Source organism: Mus pahari, chromosome 6 (assembly GCF_900095145.1).
Source record: "Mus pahari chromosome 6, PAHARI_EIJ_v1.1, whole genome shotgun sequence".
Taxonomy (NCBI): Eukaryota; Metazoa; Chordata; class Mammalia; order Rodentia; family Muridae; genus Mus; species Mus pahari.
In genome coordinates, this window is record NC_034595.1 from 23,683,861 (window position 1) to 23,705,183 (window position 21,323).

The 21,323-nt window shown below is 42.7% G+C and overlaps 1 protein-coding gene across 4 annotated transcripts in view; it reads right to left on the reverse strand.

Annotated features, from left to right (window-relative positions):
• Positions 1-21,323, reverse strand: part of Cdk5rap2 (CDK5 regulatory subunit associated protein 2) — a 178,379-nt gene that overhangs the window by 63,998 nt on the left and 93,058 nt on the right. For 3 of the 4 annotated variants that reach the window (XM_029540086.1, XM_029540085.1, XM_029540088.1), the window contains 6 exons: positions 18,440-18,534; positions 13,296-13,420; positions 11,773-11,882; positions 10,044-10,172; positions 3,115-3,210; positions 1,187-1,371 (listed from right to left, as the gene is read on the reverse strand). In XM_029540086.1, the coding sequence (XP_029395946.1) occupies positions 1,187-1,371; positions 3,115-3,210; positions 10,044-10,172; positions 11,773-11,882; positions 13,296-13,420; positions 18,440-18,534 (740 nt within the window). The remainder of the gene's footprint in view (positions 1-1,186; positions 1,372-3,114; positions 3,211-10,043; positions 10,173-11,772; positions 11,883-13,295; positions 13,421-18,439; positions 18,535-21,323) is intronic. The other variant, XM_029540087.1, reaches the window with a different exon arrangement.

Genomic DNA, 21,323 nt, shown 5'->3' on the forward strand with positions numbered 1-21,323 from the left:
TTCTCTAAAACCATGAATAGGTTGGGATTTTTACAACTCAAGAGATTAAGAATACTAATTTTGAAGACATACAATGAGAGCTCACACTCACACGCTCCCCTGACAACGAGCTAGCGTAGAAAAGCCTGAGCACTAGAAAAGAGCGCACATTTCCCAACCCCTCTCATTCTTACCAGGGTCCATGTGTCACCCAAGATCACTCCCACGTGACCCTACAAGGGGCAGTGGTACTGTTTTTAACTCAAACTCTACACGGTTGGGGAATACTGAGGTTCCACAAACTCTCTAGTCTTTGATATCAACTATGGTTGCCCAACTCTCTTTGAAGATGTCCCTGGAGTAGATACATACTAGGAAAGTGTTAGGTGTCAAGGATTAGGAGGGTGGGCTTGCTAAAAACAGCAGAAGGGTCGCATAAGGGCTTAGTGCAGCAATGATGTAAGGAAGACTAAGGTGTCTGGCTCTTGTCAAGGGTCAAAGCAATAGCAATTGTGTTTTTCTGCCTGTATCGATTATTGAAATAAATACATACAGGCCAATTTTCTTCACTATTTTTTTCTTAGTTCACCCTGTAAGTCAGAGAAACTGAGTCACTGAGAAATAGCAGTACAGCTCTTCCTGGGTCTGAAGCCCAAGCAGCTGCCAGGGACGACCTAGATGAAATATGACAGGGGAGATGGCTCAGAAAGGACTAATTTACAAAATACAAATGCACCACATGTTTCTCCTTCTCTGTGTCAGAACAACAACCTGTAGTATTGCCCACACAGGAACAACTCCTAGCAGGTACAGCGAGAGGAGAATTTAGTTCAAGCGCAACATAAAACAGCAGCAATGCAAACTGAAATGGTGTTTTTAAGCTGATGCCAAAACCAGAGGAGATGCCAAGAGGGCCGACTCCTCTCCCTGCCAACAGCCAGGCAGCCCTTGCTGGGACTCCCAGGAATAATTCTGGGGAAAGCTTTCTCTTGCCTTTTTGTAATGAGCCTGCATGTAGCTCTGTTCAAGTCCCCTTACAGCCACAAGCACGAAGCCTAATTACTTAATTGCACGACTGGCAAGATTCCTTCCCAGCCATTTCAGGAGCTCCCAGGTACACTGCACAGCACCGTCAGAGTCCATTAAGCCAAACAAGTATGTTCACTCCTCAAACGAGAGGTAAAGAGGTGCCCAGGCCCATGTCTACCTGGATTCCAACAACGGTGTGGCCTTCTTACTGAAGAAAGTGGCAAGCAGGCCCAGGAGCTCATCTTCTAGGGTGTGGTCTTCAGAGGTACCAGGAGTTTGGGTCCCATCATGATCTAAAATATTGGAATCCATGTGCCTTCCATATCCACTTTTGCAGCCACCCTCAGCATAGTCCTCCATGATCTGCAAATCAAAGTCTTCAGTCAGATAGAGCCACATGGAGAATGGAAGGGATAGGTGGAGAAGAAAGGATGCAGGTGAGAACTGGTCCACAGGCAGGGCCAAGGAGGAAAGGGGAGGGGGACAAGCCAGCAAATCCACTCATGGTAAGGCAGGATGTATCTGTGCCACTTTTCTGACCCACAGTTTTCTCACTCTTGAGTGGTACCATTCACCTGCTATGGTTCAGAAAACAAAATGAGATGACGGAGTTAGTGTCCAACTAATTATAGGTGCCCTCCTGTGGGTTCAACCATCCCACAGACCATGCTTTTGAAATTCTTCTTAAGAAGAACTTGGGGTGCATGTCTTCAACCATGCTTAGTATAGTTATCAAATGTTTTATATAACATTATTTATATCACAGACATGTATTATTAAACTCTACTGACATGTACTAATTAACTGGGCTCTGCTGTATCTCGTTAGGAAGGAGGAAAGTTCCTAATTCCCATGGAGATGTTATTACAGATCCACCTTCCTGGGTCATTCGGGTTCCCAGAGGAGCACTACCACAAAGACTTCCAGCTAAAACCTGTTTTGGGCATGTCCTGAGATAGTACAATTAGCTTCTGCACATCCCTTTCCAAAGCTGTAAATTTCCTCAACCAGTCTATAAATAACTCCTCTTGACATCATTACTGTTAGTGATACACACATTACCCATCACTCCATCTCTCCGCCCTGGAAAAATGATTAAGATTTTTCTAAATGGAAGACAAGAGTCACAGAAATGAGCTGTTATTTATAGGTTGTTTGTCACCAATTCAGTTATTAAATCCATCAAATAAGCAATCTTCAAAACAGGAAAAAAACCTAGCATATAGTAATAAAAGTAGAAATTATTATTTGTTGAGCACTTACAAAATGCTTCTTGGTTTCAATGTGGAGACACCCTACACAGAGGGGTAGTGGAAATTGAAACTTAGAAGGTAAGCAGGAAGGGAGAGGCAGGAATGACATGGCCAAGGCTAAAACCACATTTATAGGATTCCAAAGCACCCATTCTATTGCTTTGTCTTCCAACTGTCCATATCAGCTATGGCCCACTCATGGCTCTGTGAATGTACATAACTCGGATACCTACAGTGCCACACCTGTAGCATCTATCTCTTACTACATCTCAATCAAACCTGTGGCACCCAAATCTCAAGTTTCTTTTAGCCCAACTGTTCAGTAGCAATGTTACTAGAAGAGTCTATATAGTTGGAGTTAATGACCATAATGCTATCAAGCTGCACTACAGGGGTCAAAAGATTGCAGAGAGCCACTCTGTTGCATCAGGGTCCCTTTGCACTTCAATCAGATGACCCGAGAGCCAATACCCAAGGATTCATATCCTACCTCGATCACTGACATAATCTATGCCTTAGATAATTCATCTCCTCTCACAGGTCTCAGTTTCTAATGCATAAAACAAACAGGGTGGATTAGATGTTTAAATATCTAACCAAATCCATGTGCTGATCCTATTATTCTACAGTTACCTAGTCCTTATCCAGCTATGTTTCAGGACTGGCTCAATCACCTCCTTCATAACTTCTGAGAAAAAAGGGGAACAGTTTCTTTGTTGCCCCCCCCCCCCCGCCGCCAGCACAGAGTAGACATACAATGCAGGCAGAATTAACAGAAAACGGTCCACACACCCCAGAATGCAGACTGACTTGGACACGGGGTGAGACAGAGTTAGGAATAATCTGTTCCTACCTCACTACTTTGCTCCAAATGCTGGTCACTCTGGAAAGGATTCTCAACATCCGCTTCAAATTTGAGTGTGTCCTCATCCTCTTTGCTAGCCACAAGCTATAGGGAGCATGGATTGGTGTGAGAAATGCAACAACAACAAAACAGTGTCCAGAATGAAGACTTATGAACAAGTCAGTGGTGTCTTTTCTTAAAAATTCCAGTCAACAACAACAACAACAAAAACAAAAATACAAAGAAACATGCCAAAGCCATGAGAAAATCATCAGCTGAACTTAGAGCTACTGGCTGTGGATAACCCCTGTCCCCCCAAATAGCTGGAGGCCTTTCCTTGGCCTGCATGGTTTTCCTGAGAAGCTGTAAGCTGAGCATGCTCTCTGCAGCCATCACCATTCTGCTTTTGCTAAACCCACTTTCAGATTGCAGAAGGGTAACAAGATTGTAGAAAACAGCTATTGACAGAATCAAAAATAGATAAGAACAACAACAAAAACAAACAGAAAAGTTATGAAATTTACAGTGTACCTGAATTCTTTATCACTTCTCCTCTTGCTAGAACGTCACGCATATGACATAGACAGTCCCAGGAACACTGTCATTTTTCTGAGAAGTGTGTCAGGTTGCCTGGTGGTAGCTTTACACTTTTGGTAATGAAATACTTATAGACACTGCATAAGTCTGAAATGCCTAAAAGCTATAAAGTCCCAGTGATGCTGGAAGGAGAAAAGCCACTGAGATCAGGGTCACTGGCTGGAAAACTGTGTATATGGGATACCGTGGTTCCATCCCAAGAGCTTTACTGTATGAGCCTACTGCCATCTTAACTCTCTTTGCTTAGCTGAATTCCTTGCTAGCTTCCTCCAGAGGAAGAAAGTTGCTCTGTCAGAAGAAATGCACACCAAACCAAACTGACTTAGGAATGTCACTTTATAAGAAGTTATCAAGATCCAAACACTCTGACTAATACAGCTGAACAACAATAAGTATCAAAGGGATCTGCTAAACACAAACCACTTCCTACAATGCTAAAAAGCATGAAGCAGGCTGATATAAATGAACTTGCTTATAAAACGAGTGAGGAACCCTCACTCCATTAGCTTGGCTTTATTTTTTTGTGCATTCTTGGCAGGGGGAGAAAGGAGTAAGTTTTTCTATATATCCCTGAATGGCCTGGAACTTACTACACAAACCATTTTGGCCTCAAATTTGTATGGTTTCCCTGCCTTTGCCTTCTAGTGTTGGGATGACATGTGTGTGCTACTATACTTAAGAGACAAAGACCAAACAAGACTACTTAACTTGTTTGTAGGAGCATAAAACTATTAAACTTAGTCCTAGGTACTTCCTAAGAATAAAAAGCTCCTCAAAGACTGGGGCATGAATGTCCTATCATCTTTTGTCCACTAACAGCATAATGAACAAATACTAATACATTCAAACAATGGGATACAAGAAACTATTAGCTCAAATAACAACAATAATGAATTTCAAAATGATTGTGCTGAACAAAGAATCGACACACTATGATTCCAGCTATTTGAAAGTCTAACAAGAATTAAATAAAATACAGTACACAAATTAGAGGAGTAGGTGGGGTGGGAGATAGACACAAAGGGATCTTGAAAGGAGTTTAGGCTCCATTTACGGACACATATTCTTACGGAATTTATCAAATATTGGCTTATAGCCTTCCGTTAAAAAAAAAAAAAGTAACTATAAAATACATACTGGTTAAGGGTGGGGGAGATGTCTCAGTGCGTAAAGGCACTTGCCGCCAACCCTGACAACCTGAGTTCAGCCTCCACATGGTACAAAGGCAGAACTAACTCCTTCAAATTGTCCTCTGACCTCAATATGTGTGCTGTGGCACATGTGAACACGAAAGAACACACACACACACACACACACACACATACACACGCACACACATTAAATGCAATATAAATTTGTAGTTAAAATACATATGTTAGTTAAATATATACAGGCTTAAATACTTCAGGCAAATAGACTGACTCTTACACTTTCCATTAAAATTACTGAATAGAGGAGACAAAACAATGCCAGAGAGGTAAGAAACAAGAGGTAAGAAATGTTAAAAAAGAGTCTAGGTGGCAAGTAAGTACCACGTGACCTTGTTCAAGTGGAATCTAAACCAGTCAGCCTTGCAGAGCTTTAGAAAGCAGTGTTACTGGATGCTGGTGAGAGTGAGCAGAGGGGAAAGGGAGAGGTCAGCGGTGGGAAGTTAAGACAGGAGCAATATGTGAGCTGCTGCACAGAAGAGGCCTAGAGATAAAATAACATACAAGTCAGGAAACCAGCAAAAAGAATTTTCTTAAAGAAATGACAAGACATTTATGAGCTAAACATATTTGCCTTGGCTTAAATATTATACAATACACATATATATCCACATATCATACAATATTCCATTAATGTCTATAATTATTTTTAAGATGGAAATTATGTTTGTCACTTATATTTTTCTAAACAGTAGAAAATCAATTTAGAAAAGAAAAATAAGCTTATTTTATTAAAATATGGATCAATAAATGGCTTAACGTCTTATATAATGACCTTAAATATTTTATATGTTATTTATATCTGATGGATATAGTTATACAGAAAAACTGGATATTCTGTCATTTTATTATTGTTTGATTTTTGTTGAGCGACAAGGTCTCCTGTGGCGCAAGCTCACTTCAAACTCATTCCATAGCTGAGGTGATCCTTCTGATCCTCCTAGCTCCACTTCCCCAGTGCCAGCATCACAGGCGCTCACCACCATGCCTGGATTTGCAGTGCCCATATATAGAGTCACATAACTGAATGTGAGGGTCCTAACACCAGCAACAGTAAATGGTTTCTGAACACATGACAACCAAAAATAACTTCAAACTCTAATGGGTTTCTGCTATCAATTGCCCATATTGCAGTAAACAACTTCAACACAGCTTTTGCTTTAAAAGGCAGACACATGCACCCTGCAGTGTACACACCAGCACACTATGTAATACTAACCACCTTGGCTCCTATTTGAGACTACTGAATGCTATCAGTTACTGTACACACGTTACTGCTCTTATAGGCACATGCATTAATTACAGAAAATAGATTTAGTACTTTCTTATCATCTCTCAATGTGTAAGCATCAAATTGGTTCACCTTTGTATCACACAGTTTTGAAAAACTGCTATTTGAGTTGGTGGCAAAATCTCATTAAAAATTTGTTAAATGAAGTGTGGCTTGAGATTAAGTCAGAATTGCCAATAATATTTTATATATTATTTCATTTTGTATATTAATCTGTGTCTTTTGTATACATAATTTTTTTTTCTTTTTGGACAGGGTTTCTCTGTGTAACCTTGGCTGTCCTGGAACTCACTCTGTAGACCAGGCTGGCCTCAAACTCAGAAATCAGAAATCCACCTGCCTCTGCCTCCCAAGTGCTGGGATTAAAGGTGTGCACCACCACTGCCCAGCTTCATAAATATTTTTAATGCATGTGTGTGCAACTGTGTACATGCAGAGGCCAGTAGTGTTATAGGTATTTGAATGCTCCCAGTTTTTTTCGTAGGTACTTGGATCCCAAATCTAGTCCTCATTATAATGCACTGAGCACTCTTAGCTGCTGTTATCTCTCCATCCCCGCCCAGCAGTCCCTGAAATGGCCCCTAAACACACTTCTGCTTTTTGAACAACATATTTATATGAAGCAACAGTCATAGAATTGATATTATACGATCAAAATGTCAATCAATTCTGAGCAATGTTGCAGATCCTATATACCCTACATGATAAATATTCAGCCAAGATTTAAGCCTTTAAATAAAAATAAACAAGCACATCCATCTCATTAGCATTTAAATTCGCTTCTATCTTTAAAAAATGGTAAAACTATATGTACACCAAAGACTGGCTTTAAAACCCATTTCTTTATGATTTATTATCAGAAGCTGTGCACTGTGCATAGCTAGATGGTTAAGACTGTGTAGAAACTCCTCAGGGGAAAACAGGTTGCCAGGTGGAAAAATTTACAAGACATTGCTTGAGATTCACCCAAGGTCTATTTCTTAATCAATGTGACAGTCTTACTAACACCTGAGCTCAATTAAATTAAGCTCTATCTCCATGTCTCCCCATCCTCAGTTTTCTAATCACACTTAAGAATGACAAAAACAAAAGCAAAAAAAAAAAAAAAACAAAACAAAAATCAACAATAAAAAAAATACAAGGACGCGACAGCAACTGCTAACCTTCCTGAGTACTATCTCTTGCCAGCCTCCTCCTCACATGTCCCCAACTAGAGAAGTCAGTTCCACAAGCTGCAGTCATGGGTTTCAACATTCACTACCCTATGTCCTGCTAAAATGACCCTGTGCGATGGTGACTCCTATAACATCAAGTAATAATTGGCAGACACATATAAGAACACAGGTGTGCCTCAGCTGAGACTTTATAATTAAGCTCATTAAAACAGCAGGAGAGCAGTTGGTCACCTCAGGAAATGTGCACCCTCAAGGCCAGATGGGGTGGCTCTCATTAGGGGCAGTCTCTTTGGAAAGAAACATGACAAACGCAACCTCCAAACTATTCCCACCTTTATCAATTAAGACTTATTAGGGGAAGGTAGCTGAAAATAAACTGTACGGTTACTGCATATCAGTATACATTAGTACTTAGAACTCTGGGAATAGTCTAAGGAAAGAAACCTTAAAGCAGGGGAAGACCTGTGCAATCCATGTGTTCAACAAGGAGTTAGGCCATTAAACTGCAGTTCCTCCGTAAGATGGTAATGATGCAATGACTAAATGACAACTAGAAAAAACGACAGGAGAGAAAACTGCATTTCAATGTAAGATCAGAAGGGACGGCTTGGAAATCTCAATTATGCCATTTTCAGTCAACAGGATTAGGGTCAGTTCTCCATATTCTAAGATCTCTCTCCATTCTTCTCTCCTCTTCCACCCCCAACACACACAAACACATACACATACTCACTTTCTCTCTCTCTCTCTCTCTCTCTCTCTCTCTCTCTCTCTCGCTCTCGCTCTCGCTCTCGCTCTCGCTCTCGCTCTCGCTCTCCCTCCCTCCCTCCCCCTCTCTCTCCCCCTATCCCTCTCCCCCTCGCTCTTATTTTTTATTATTTTTTTTTGATACAGGGTTTCTCTGTGTAGCCTTGGCTGTCCTGGAACTCACTCTGTAGACCAGTCTGGACTCGAACTCAGAAAACTGCCTTTTTTTTTTAAAAAAAAAGATCTATTTATTTATTATATATGTAAGTACACTGTAGCTGTCATCAGACACTTCAGAAGAGGGAGTCAGATCTCGTTATGGATGGTTGTGAACCACCATGTGGTTGCTGGGATTTGAACTAGGGACCTTCAGAAGAGCAGTTGGTGCTCTTAAACAGTGAGCCTTCTCACCAGCCCCCCAACTCTCTTTTTCTGATTTACAGCCTCCAAGAGAACAGACATGGTGCTCTGCCCTCCCTCCCCCCATAAGTCTTGCTGCTCGGAGAAAGCAGTGGACAACATGGCCATTTCTAGCTGTTCCTGCCTTGTCTCTTGTGAAGGAGACTGACACTCCCTCCCAGAGAACAGCAGTCTCCCCTCTTTCCCATGGTACCTCATCATGGATCCCTCTCCTCCCTCAGTTCCAAAATATAACCATCTTTACATGCATGTACTCCCATCCCATTCTGAGGAAGGCAGGGAACTGTGCTAAAGGAAAAGGCTGTTCACAGGGAACATCCAATTGAAGTGCAATCTGACAGATGACTCAGATCCAAATCGGCTGGTATTAAGATCTTAGAGTGGGCAGAGGAAAAGGCCTCTATTCTCCAAAGGACATAATGGGACATTTAACAGATTTTTTTCAAAGGGCAAATGAACAAACAAAACTCGGCATTTACAGCTCAAATGGAGCTGGTGAAGAAGGAGCTGCTTATTAAAAACTCGGCCTCAGAGGAAGTAAGCTGGGAGACTTGTTTCTCCCGTAAGTGGCTTGCCGTTGCTCTTGGTTTTCAAAATTATCCAGAGCCCTGGAGGCCAAGATCAATAATAATCCCTGACTCAAAGAAAGCAGACGGCCAAAGCACCGCATAGATATAGTACCTCTGAGCAGCTCCCACGGGAAAGTGGGAAGATGGCCCAGAAATCTCTCCAAAGAAATGGGATGGTCACAGATGTGAGGCCATCTGTACCTGGTATTCCAGGATGAGTTAAGTCCACCCAGGAAAATGTCAGTTTTGATCCGGAGGGACTTCTGTAAGGAAAGATCCTTTGCATTCATGGTGAAACAGCCTGGCTTCAGCAATGATGCTGATTCACATATGGGGCCAGGTTCTTTCACTGAAGAGATGGGCTAGCCACACCTAGAGGAACTCAACATCTCCTGCTCCCAACAGAGCTTCAGGGTCCATCCCTGTACAGCATGGTTACAAACAGGAAAGGAGATAAAAGTCAGAAGTGATGTGGGGGTGGGGAACAGGCAGGGTTTGTAGACATCTTCCTTGAAGTTATGGATATTCCAAGGTTGGACGCATATTATGTAAGCTCTCTGGAGCCATGGCCATTCTCCAAAGAGCTCTAAGACAACATCACTCATCAGATGTGCCATCTGCAGCAAATACCCAGAGCCAGGCCACAGTAACGTCACAGGATATCAAACACATAAGACATGGCCTAAGTTGGAGGAAACGCATGGACAGACTCAATGACCAACGGGGCCCTCAAGACTCCACCACAGCAAAGGCAAGTTCAAAGAACTCCCTCAAATAGACATGCAGTGTGTGTGTGTGTATGTGTGTGTGTGTGTGTGTGTGTGTGTGTGTNTGTCTGTCTGTCTGTCTGTCTGTCTCTGTCTGTCTGACTGTGTCTATATCAGGTGCCCTCTCTGCAGTTAGCACATGGCAAAAGCAAGACTCTTCTTACCTCATCTTGTTTTGTTAACTCAAGTCTGTCATTTCCCTGGAAACCCACGGAAGAGAGATCAAAAATGGTTTTCTTCAGGTGCTGGTTGTCTGTGTGCAGGTCCCTCACAAGCTGTATGAGGTCACTGACCTGGAGGAAAGAGCAAAGACACAGAGGTCTCACTTCAAGGCAGAGGCATGCAACTCGTGAGAAGGCTACCTGGGCTATCCTCGGCTCCTTGTCTACAGTCAAGGTCAGAATAAGGTCTACAGAATGAGAATGTGCCAGGATCACAGCCACAGAACACTAAAGGCATTTGCTCAATGGCAACTAACATGTTACTGTCTTGTGACACAGCATTCTGGAGGAAAGATTCCCCAGAGTGGAAGTTTCTCCAACTATGTCAGATCATCCTTGATAGCAGAGACCACCTTCTCTCTATGCACAGTTATCGATGACAGTTAAAATGAGCTGTCCTTAATGCAATACACACCCACCCTATGAGGTTTAGTTTATCATTCATTCTCAGCAAAACTCCTTCCTGATGAGGAACCAGTCATACAAAGAAGTTCACTGTTCTGGCTGCCACAGCTGGCACACCTGGAAAACTGTGTAACATGTACTAAGAATCAAAGTGCCACCATGGGACAGAGCAGCAGACTCCAACAAAGACAGCGCACAGTGCCTAAGCTCAGCCCAGTACTCCAAATCCAGGCCCGGGTCTTGCTAAACCAAGTGCACAGGCAACTGAGCAGGCTCATTTTGTTTCCTATGAGCTCCAAATGCCAACATCTAATAATTTTTCAAAAGGTTCTTAACCTTTAAAGAAAATTAAAAAGAAAAAAAAAAATCTACCTCAGCTATGCACATAGATGTGCAAGACTCAAAAGAGAAACAAAGCCCAGATCCATGGAGTGGAAGATAGCCAGTCAGTGAAGTATCTGCCACACAAGCATGAGAATCTGAATTCATATACCTAGCACCCACATAAAGCCTGGAAGTACATTGCTATAGGAGAGAAGGGAAGACAAGCAAACTCTTAGATCTAGCTGTACAGCAAGCTAGTTAAATGCATGAGCTCCAGGTTCAGTAAGAGATGCTCCAAAAAATAAGGTGGAGAGTGATAGAGGAAGACACCCAACACCAATCTTTGGCCTACACACACACACACACACACACACACACACACACACACACACACAACCTATTCCTAACAATGATCCTTTGAGATATTATGTCACCTTAACCATATCTATAGACTGAAAACCTTGCACTTAAAAAAGATAGGTGCAATGATCAAGCTTAAAACTACATTTGTTCAAATCTATGAGTTCCTGCTACATGTACCAGGTCCTGGAACAAAAGAAATAAAAATAACATTAAGACTACATTTAAGAGGCTCACCTTCCAGACATCTAGACACGAGTAACCAAATAGTCCCCAATCAGTATGGAAGGGAAATCAAGCAGTATAAGGTACAAGGAAGTGAATGAGTTGAGAAATGTGACTTGCTCATTGTAGGCGGTGGGCCACTTTCTCAGGAAAGTGGGCCTGGGCTAAGGTATCCAGCCCAGAAATGAGAATCCACCCTGGGGAGCACTGCCAGCTCCATGCATACAAGATGCCATGCAGCAATTCCTAAAAGATACAGCAGGCAGGAAAGGAAAGGGGCTTGAGACCTGCATACTTCAGAGATCAGGAACCAAAGAGATAAGAACAGGCCCGAGAAGTGAACAGGTCGGGTCAATACCTTTTTCTTGAGTTCTTCTTGAGAAAAATGCTCCAATTGGAACTGATTGTGCTCTTCAAGGCAAATACTCAGATACGATGTTTGATCGCTATAAAATGAAAACGGCTCTTCTGCACAAAATAAATAAATGAATGAATGAATAAATGAACGAATGATTGAACGAGTGAATGAATGAGTGGGGTAGGGGATAGGAGAAATCCTACTAGAAACGGATCCTCTCAAGGCTCTCCCCCATGCCTTTTACCCAAAGCAACTGCAAGGTGATGGGGTAGGGAAGCTTAAACACACAGGAGTTAAAGCATAACCTTCCCAGCAAACGTAATTCTGCACGCTCAAAACGCTGAGGTCTGTGTGTGGCTTCATCTGGTCAGTAGGCTATTACTGTAGCAAATTTTAATTTGCCTAACAAGTGCTGTACCTGGAGACCACTATCAATGGCACAAGTAAATAGTAATTTCAGTTCAAATAAGAGTGGCACTGGCTTAGTTATGACTACACAAAATTTAGATGAGATCCCAAGCACAGACTTGAAGGTACATAAAAGTGGCCAATATACTTTCCCAGTCCCAGAGTTCCAGAGTTCTTTAGGAAGAGAGTATACACCGAATCTAAAACCTGTCTGCCAGTGGGACTACAAAAGGGTATTGGTTACCGGTGTGTTAGGGTCTGCTTCCCATGGCACACATTGCATTCTAATAGCATGGGAAGAATCAGAGCCAGGGGACATTCACTGTGTGAAGCACTACCACAGAGTCTTGTTTAATATACATGGCCAGTGGTGGTGTTCCTAGAACAGAGCACTGAACCTCTAATAGTACATCCTGGGTCAGATGATGCAAATCAATGACTCCATGCCCAGCTCAGCTCAGCTCAGCGCCTTCATCGATACAGGAAAATTAATACCTTCTCTGTCAAATTGGACGACTGTGAGGAACAGAGATGGAAAGGCAAGAGCCTAAAGCTAAGCACCTTGTACCTAGAACAGGCTACAAAAAGGTCAACTACTACAGCAACAACTAGTTTCTACCACACATGCCAAGCACTGGGGCTGGAGATGCAGAAAGGAACAAGATACCAACTTGAATATAAGGAGCCCAATGCATAGCAAAACAGAGAGCCCAGATGTACTGTGCTGTCCCATGGTTCCTAGTCCTGGTGCCCTCTGTACATGATTTTAAACCAGCAATCTTGCTCAATGTCTGTGTGGTCCTGCTCAATGGAGCTAAGACAGGAAAAGTACACTCAATGAGGATTGATTACCAGACCCCCAGGTTATCTGGAGCTAGAAAAGCAAATAATACACATAGGTGGGTGGGAGACAACCTAGCCATAGACCAACCCTCTACAGAGGAAGAGATTTTTAATGGCCCCTTCCTCTAGGAAGGCTGAAGCCAGGCAGATGCAGACTCAGTCAGTAGAGAGGATCCTGGAGACATTCTACCTCTGGTCTAAGTTTCTTTTAGTTCAACTACAACGCTTTGTGGAAAACAATCAATGGGAAAGGCAGAGAAGGGAGTCTGTACCTTCTCGACTCCGAATATCACTGAGCTGGTCCTGCAGGGCCTTCTGCAGATTCCGATAGGCAAGTACATCCTGCTCCAGCTGCTTCCGAAGGGCAAGCACCTCTTTCAATTCAGTCTGCAGGTTACTGGGTAAAACAAGACACCAGAAATTATAAAACGGACTGATTTATGCTTTAAGATACAAAGCCTAGAAAATCTGTGGTTTTTATGTCACATGTAGGTTTTTTTCCTTTTTTTTTTTTTTTCTGGTTATAAAAGTAATCATGTTTATTACAAAAAAAGGTAACTATGGAGAAAATAAAAATTGCTATGATGCCTCCACTGATCAACACATGCTATCTCTCTTGAATCTTTTTCTCCACAAGTATTTTCATGAAGTCTAAATGCCACTAGGTGTGCAAGGTAGAACTGTGTGTCCCTTGCTTAAACATTCACCCATATTTGTAAAGGTTTCTGGTAACCTTTTCAATGAGCACATCATTTCAGAGCAGGTGACAGTTCTCCATTTACTTTGACTCCCTCCTTGCTAATGTCTAATACAGGCACAGCAGGTGGAAAGCATCTAATTCTCTAGAATGCTCCACTGCTTCAAATAATGCCTTGAGAAGCCTTAGTGTATATGAGGCTCTCTCACCCAGCATCCAGGCTTCAGAAGAGAGGGATCAGATCAAAAAGATTATACTGGGGTGAGGGTCAGGAGGAAAGAAAAACTAAAGAAAAGTAAGTTCCACAGTAAGACAGAAGCGGACCAATTCATGACCAATAGAATTCAATTGTAGTAACTCAACCAAACTGAAAGATGCACAGTCTGAACGCATTGTCCTGTAAGAGTGGGTATTGAGTTTCGCATGTTGTTCAACATAGTACAAGAAGTCCAGAACCCAGTGAGGACATATAAAGGGTATGCCTCTTAGAGCTGCATTAATCGGGAGGAACTCTTCCCAAAGAAGGTCCTTCAGTGATGGGCATGTTCTATACACTGTCTAATGCAGCAGCCACTAGCTAATGTGCCTACTCAACATCTGAAATGGGGCTTAATGTACCAAGGAACTGAATGTTTAATGTTATTAAATTGAAAGTAAGTGTAAGTTTAAGTAATCGCATTGCTAATAGCTGTTCTTCTAGACAGTGAAGATCCAGAGAAAGGATTTGGACTTACATCCACATGCAAGTGCCCCATGATCTGAATGACACACACTGCTGCTCTCAGAGGAGCATGGAGAGCGAGCTGACAACCACAGCACAGAGAGAGGCCCCACTGTAGAGCTTTGAGCCTGCTGTGTAGTTTGACATTCGGGTTACTTCCTTAAAGATGCTCAGCTATGCAGTGGATCAAAGCACAGGAGCATTTTTACAGGGAATCAGAAAGTTTCCTGCTTAAACACTGAGAAATATATCGCTCTCTTCCAGTGTCTGCCATACAGTTCCCTGACAGGGCTCATCACTGCTCTGTAACTATCTGTAAAAAATGTATAAATATATGGATGTTTCTGGGGCAAGGGCTCATAAGCTTTTAGGTCACATTTTCCTAGAGTGGTTGGGAGCTGTTGCTGGGCTTTTGTGGGAAACAGACTTAAGCTCCACTTCTCCTCCAGCTCCATCCATGAAAACACACACACAAACCAACATACATTGGAGGAAATGGGGTTTTCTGATTCTTCCCTGCTTGTATCCTGAGGATGCTTCGTTGTGAAGCAGCCTTCATGTGACAGAAGGGCCAATGAAACTTGAACCTACCTCCCCTTCAAAATAATCATAAGGGGCAATTTGTTTGGCAGATGGAAATCCTTCCCTAGGTGTCACAGCACAGCACAGGCTTGCAGGGGGCATGCTGCTGGGACATTTAACCAGGGAAGCTCCTCCCACTGGGCTAGGACAGGCTACCCATTGCACTAATGCTTCCATTTCCTGACAGGGTGAGAAGTGCACAGCTGATGCTTCAGATCTCACACTTCTGTTTTCCCAACTCCAGAGTCTCTGCGAGATGTGAGAAACCAGCGGAACAAATGTGGGTTTGCTCAGAGAAAAACAAGCACTGTGCGTTCTTCTTGGAACAAGGTGGCAGAACGGAATGGCCAGGAGAAATACGAGGTTCAAAGGAGGACAGTGCTGCTAACCAGCTCTACAGCACTAGGCCAGTCCAGTAAGCTGCCTCAGTTACAAAATGAGATAATTACCATGCTCCAATGAGTTGGTTTGGGGGCTTAAATGAGATATTATATGAGGAAGCTTGGTATACACTCAGCAAACATCATTACCCTTTCTTATTCAAGTGATGACCCAAAGTTTTTTTCCCCTTGGGAATTGCAATAGGTGTTCTCATCTAGAGAGGATTTTGTACCTACTGAAGATATTTGGGACTATCTGGAGACATTTGTGGTTGCCATAACTATACCTGGATGGAACAGTATGGCACCAGCCAGCAGGCAGAACTAGGGATATTATCATCATCCTACAGTACATAGGATAGCTGCTGTAGACTATATACATCTAGCCCCAAATATTCCCATACTGCTGAGGTGGGACAACAACTGAAGTCACCTCTGGTTGAAAGAACACTTCAGCAAGGGCCTTAGTATAGATCCTAGAAGGTCTAAGCTCTGATCATTCTTCACTGCAATATGGAACTAAAGTCACCAACTTCTGAGTACTGCCAAGCTAAAATGACCAGGATCATGGTGGCTATCCCTTCCTTTCTCACTTTAATCACAAGTATGTCATCATAGGACACTACCGTTATGACATTTTCAAAGTGAGCAGTATTAAACTACAAAGAGGAACTCAACTGGCTCTCATCCATAATTTTGTCTTCTGTGTTCACCAGGGTCTGAGCATCGAAACCCCATGGCTATGTACTCCCAGCTACGACAGGGAGGCTGGACTTTTGATGCTACTACTAATAAATGCTGTGTTTACTGGGAGCCTCATGAATGCAAGGCAGCATTAAAATTACACAGTATCATCCTCATGCCTCAGATACTTTTCTATTATTGCTCTAAGATGCTATGACTAAGACAGCATATAGAAGAGTTCATTGTGGCTTACAGTATCAGAGACTTCAAGTCTATCATCATGGCAGGGAGAATGGCACTGGGGCATTTCCAGAGCTTATTTCTTGATACACAAGCACATGTCACGGAGCTGACTGTGAAAGGTGTGGGCTTTTGAAACCTCAAAACCCACATGTAGTAACGTGCCTCCTAATCTTTCTAAAGCAGTTCCAGCAACAGGGACCAAGTACTCAAATTCATGAACCTATAGAGGCCTTCTCACTTGAACTATTTCATGTTATATAACAATGTTATCAAGGCTGGAAGACAGGAGGTGGTTAGGGAAGTAGACAGGTAAGTAGATTTGGAGGTAGGTAAGTTGGGAGGAGGGGAGGGAGGGAGGGAGGGAGGGAGGGAGGGAAGCAGGAAAGCAGGAAAGCAGGAAAGCAGGAAAGCAGGAAAGCACAGAAATTAGTTGGAATAGACAAGGGTTAGGTAAGGAGGTGGGCAGGCCAGCCTATCTCCACATTACAAACACATTAACTGAGACTCAGGGTGAGAGATGGAACCCACAAGCTTGGACCTGCTAAGTGCTGGAGCAGGGATGTGAATCCAGGTCCACAGATGACTATGAAACCTTTTAAGCATCCTTGTTCATTAGCTACAGCCTTGGTCCTCTCGAGTCTCATTCATGTTTTTATTCATTAGGAAGAGGCTTATGAAACTAGGAACCATTCAGATGCTAAGAGTGCTCCAGAGAAACTACATCCCACCCTTAAAGCCTCACTGGGTGCAGCGTCTACTCGGGATCCTGTCAGAGATATTATACAATGAAAGAAAAATGTCTCTCCCCCTTGAGCTTCCATGCCGGACTCCATGCCTTCCCCACAGTGAAATGGCCAGGCTTCCTGAAATATGTCCACAGCCCAGCTCCATTAGCATATTTTCTGCCTTCTCTAAACTCAGTTCAGATCTAAAGTCTGAAAAGTACTTCATAACCTAGAAGATCAGTGCTGGAGGAGGGGCATTCCTAAACAGAGCTGTCCCCTAGCACCGGCTCTGCCTTGCCTGGGGAACTGGTCCCTGCAGATAGAGAATCCTGCCCTGAGAGAAGGGGTGGGGGCACAGTGAGGACTTGGGGACCAGATGAGCCTCCTGACTTGGGATACTTCTGAAGGGGGGTTTAAGACAGAGCAGGGAGACACTGGCCCATTGGGGCAGGAAACAGCAGGGCACGGCAGAGGCAGGTGCGTACGGCCGGGATATTGAAGAGCCCGGTGTGGGAAGAGCAAAAGGGCCCAGGGGTATTGAAGAGTCCAGTGTGGGAAGAGCAAAAGGCAGAGATCAAAGAGAAAGAAGAGTCCTGCTTTAACTGTGCAAATGTGGGGATGCACTCAGAAAAGGGCAAGCTAAAAATAATGAGTCCTTTTTCTACCTCTCTATTCTACAGACCAATAACCAGGAAGCTATGGCCAATCTTGCTCCATCATAATCACCACCCACTTCTGTTTTTCTACTATTTTGAAATGAATACTAGATACCATCGTCAATTAAAACTCTCCTGAGTACAGACCAATTATTTACAGAATTACAATCAGAGGTCAGAATAGGCTAGCTACTGGGGACACAGAGGTGGAGCTAGGGGCAGGCAGCTAACAGGAATACCACTAGATTCAGCTGACCGTCCTCACCATCCTGCAATAACACTAAATCATTTTAGCAATTCTACAGACATAAGTCACTCAAAGACATGGAGATATGGCTAGGTCCCAGGGATCTGCTAACACCTGCGTGACCTTGGACAAGTCACCTAACCTTTCTTGGTTTTAAGCAATCATATGCAATGGGTATAACATTGGTATTTTCCTCATGCAACAGCTATGAGGAACATCTGAGAGTAGACACATGAAACAGCTTCCTAAGTACACAATGCAGAACTGAATCCCTGAGCAAATGTTCCATTTTAATGCTAATTTTGTTGTTGTAAACAGGAAATTCTTGATTGAAAATAGGTGTGTCTGACCATTAGAAAAGATGGTCTCTAGCTAACTACTTTGAAGGATTGCTATGCTGGGTGGGGCTTTTCCTGCTCAGAAGCCAGCTGTACTAACCAGGAAGTATGTGTGGGTGTAGTGTCTGAAGAGAATCACTTACCTGTCCGTGTCCTGAGTCTTTGCCAGATGGGCATAGATGTTCTGTTCTGCTTTTAAGTCCCCAGTCAGCCCTTCATACTCTGATTGTTGCTTTTCCTGGAAATGACAACGGGCATCTGACATTAGGGGCAGAAGCCAAGGAAGATGGCTTGCCATTATGCAAACACATGTGGCTAGCTCTGGATTTTTAAAACCACAGACTACAGGCTCTGAGCCAGACCCAGGCTCAAGCCATAGTAACACAGCACCACCTGCAGGAGAAGACAGGAATGGCAGTCTCCATACTTCCCAGAAGGTCATCATGGACATGAGGATGGTGAAAGGTCCTAGAGTAACTGAGGGTGCACCCTTAAGAGGAACTGTAGGACCTCACCCCTTCTCACTTTTGCTTCCTAGACCTGAAGTGAGCAGTTCTTCTACCAGGTGGTCCCCTTCACTGCTTTCCCAACACAGCCTAACAGCCCAAGCGTGGGCTGCAACCTCCAAAACTGTATGCTAAACCAAGCCTTTTCCCTTTATAAGTTATCTTGTGTGTTTCATTATAGTACAGTGAAGCTAACTAATACTCAACACAAAGTAGAGAGCCATGCTCCCAATACCCAAAAGCTGTTTGTGAAACATCCTCAAAGCCACCTGACTCACCCATCCCTCTCATTTCATGACACTCTAGCGATGCCTCATTACACTTTCTGATACTCCACAGAAAACCTCACAAACCTGAAACAAAGGACAGACAGGAGAGTGAAGAGTGAGTGGCATCTGAGCAGTGTCCAGAACAGTGATGACAGAGGCTGGGCTGGACCACTGCTAATTAGTATAGCCTTGGGAAATCAGATTGTAAACCTATGAGGCTTAGCATCTCTGTTATGAAATAGGGATACAGTTTGGCGGTTCCCCACTCATAAATGTTATTTTGCCATCAAATTCAAATTCTGGTGCAGCCAGTTAGTAGTTTGGGGATTTGAAAAGTTGCTAATTAATAGCTTGGGCATTCCCACCTAAAAAAATCAATTGGTAATGACTATCACTTCTTGGAATTATGGAGCAGATTAAGATTAAATTATGCTAAGGAACTAGAGACATCTGGAGAAACAGCTAACTCCAGTACTCAACAGAGAAAAAAAAAATCAAAGGCATGATGTGTCCCCAGCATTCTATCATGTCAATAGATGCATGCTTTAAGATCTGAGCTGTGACTGCCAGAGCCTATGCAAGAGGACAAAATAGAGGTTCAAGGTATCAGAGTTTCAGTTTTACAACTAAGCCCCAGAGATGTAGTGCATAGCAAGATGACTAAGATGAACAACTGAGTCGCACATACTTGATATCAGCTAAAAAGCAAACAAACAAACAAATAAACAAGAAACCACGGGTAAAGGTAAGAGTGTGAGGCGATGAATGTGTTAATTATTTTGATTATGGTAATTATTTCACAATAGCTAACTGTATAACTTTAAGTGTTTGTCTGTATGTGTGAACTGTGGGATGTGTACGTGTGTGTCTGTGTGTTACTGGTACTAAAGACTGAACCCAGAGAATTGGGCATGCCAGTCAAGCACTCCATGTGGCAGTAAATTACATCCCAGCTACCACATCCTGATGTTTGTCAATTACAATCCGACAAAGCTGACAGACAGACAGACAGACAGACAGATGATGTCTAAATAATAATGAAATCTTGCCCAGAAGTTACAGAAGTCATTTTAAAGCTCTTACTAGCCAAACATGAGACAATTTAACATCAAAATTATATTACAAAGTCCAAAATTGAGACAAAACAAATGCATGAGAAGAGGCTTTGTTTTATAGTAAAATGGTTAATACTTATGGGAAGGAAGAATGATGGGGTCAGAAAGCCTATCCATGTGGCAACCATCATGGTAACAAACAATTCAGGCAACAAACATGAAAGGATGCTAGACTTGGAGGAAGAGTCTCTGAATTTACAGACAATTTACAGACACTGCCCCTAAACTCTTCTAAAGTACATAGAAAAAAAGGGCAACTGGATAGTCAAGAGCCTGAAGACACAGTCTTTGTGACTATATCAAAGCCAGCACAGCTAGCAACCTAAACACATGGACTTTATAGCGTAAAACAAGAGAGACTTGTGAACACAGAACCGCCACTCTGATACTTCCACAAAAGATGCACCAACCAAATCAAATCGCCACACACACAGCAAGCAGGCCCACGTGAGGAGCACGGTAACTTCTGCACAGTTCAAACGACCGGGGTCATGGGACTAAAGAATCAAGACTGAAAAATCTCAAGATGGGATTCCAAATCAGACCTTTGTGCGAAGGATTCTTGAGACAATTGATGAACTGTGACTAAGCCTGAGAATTAGATGGTAGCAAGGAGTCTATGCTCATTTCCTGCTATGGTAGCTGGGTGAATGTTAGGGAAATCTCCAGTTCATGGAAAAGTAAGGCTGCTGCTCACATTCTTCTCAACCTCACTAACACACAGAGGGTGTACACACAAATGTGACCAGAAAACACAGCTGCATCTTCTGTTTGCTAACCTTTAACTGAAACTACCATCTTTCTATTGCAGTTGCCACATGAGCATTAAGACTAGCTCTATACACTGCCAGCTAAAATCGGTTATTTGTAAGTGCCAAAGAGATTTCAGAACATTTATTCTTCTTACTAATTCAAAGCTGCCATGGTCACTATCCTCATCGTTAAATTTTACTATTTAAATATATTAATTAAAGATATCATTTCTCTAGAAAATGTTTTAAATTTTGATAACTGAATTTCAATATATTGGTTCATTTCATAAGCCAATGCACATGTAAAGTCTGTGCATTTAACCCTTTTATTTACTAGGATATGGTTCTTTTGGATTACACTGGACTGCCAAAGAAATGCAGTGGG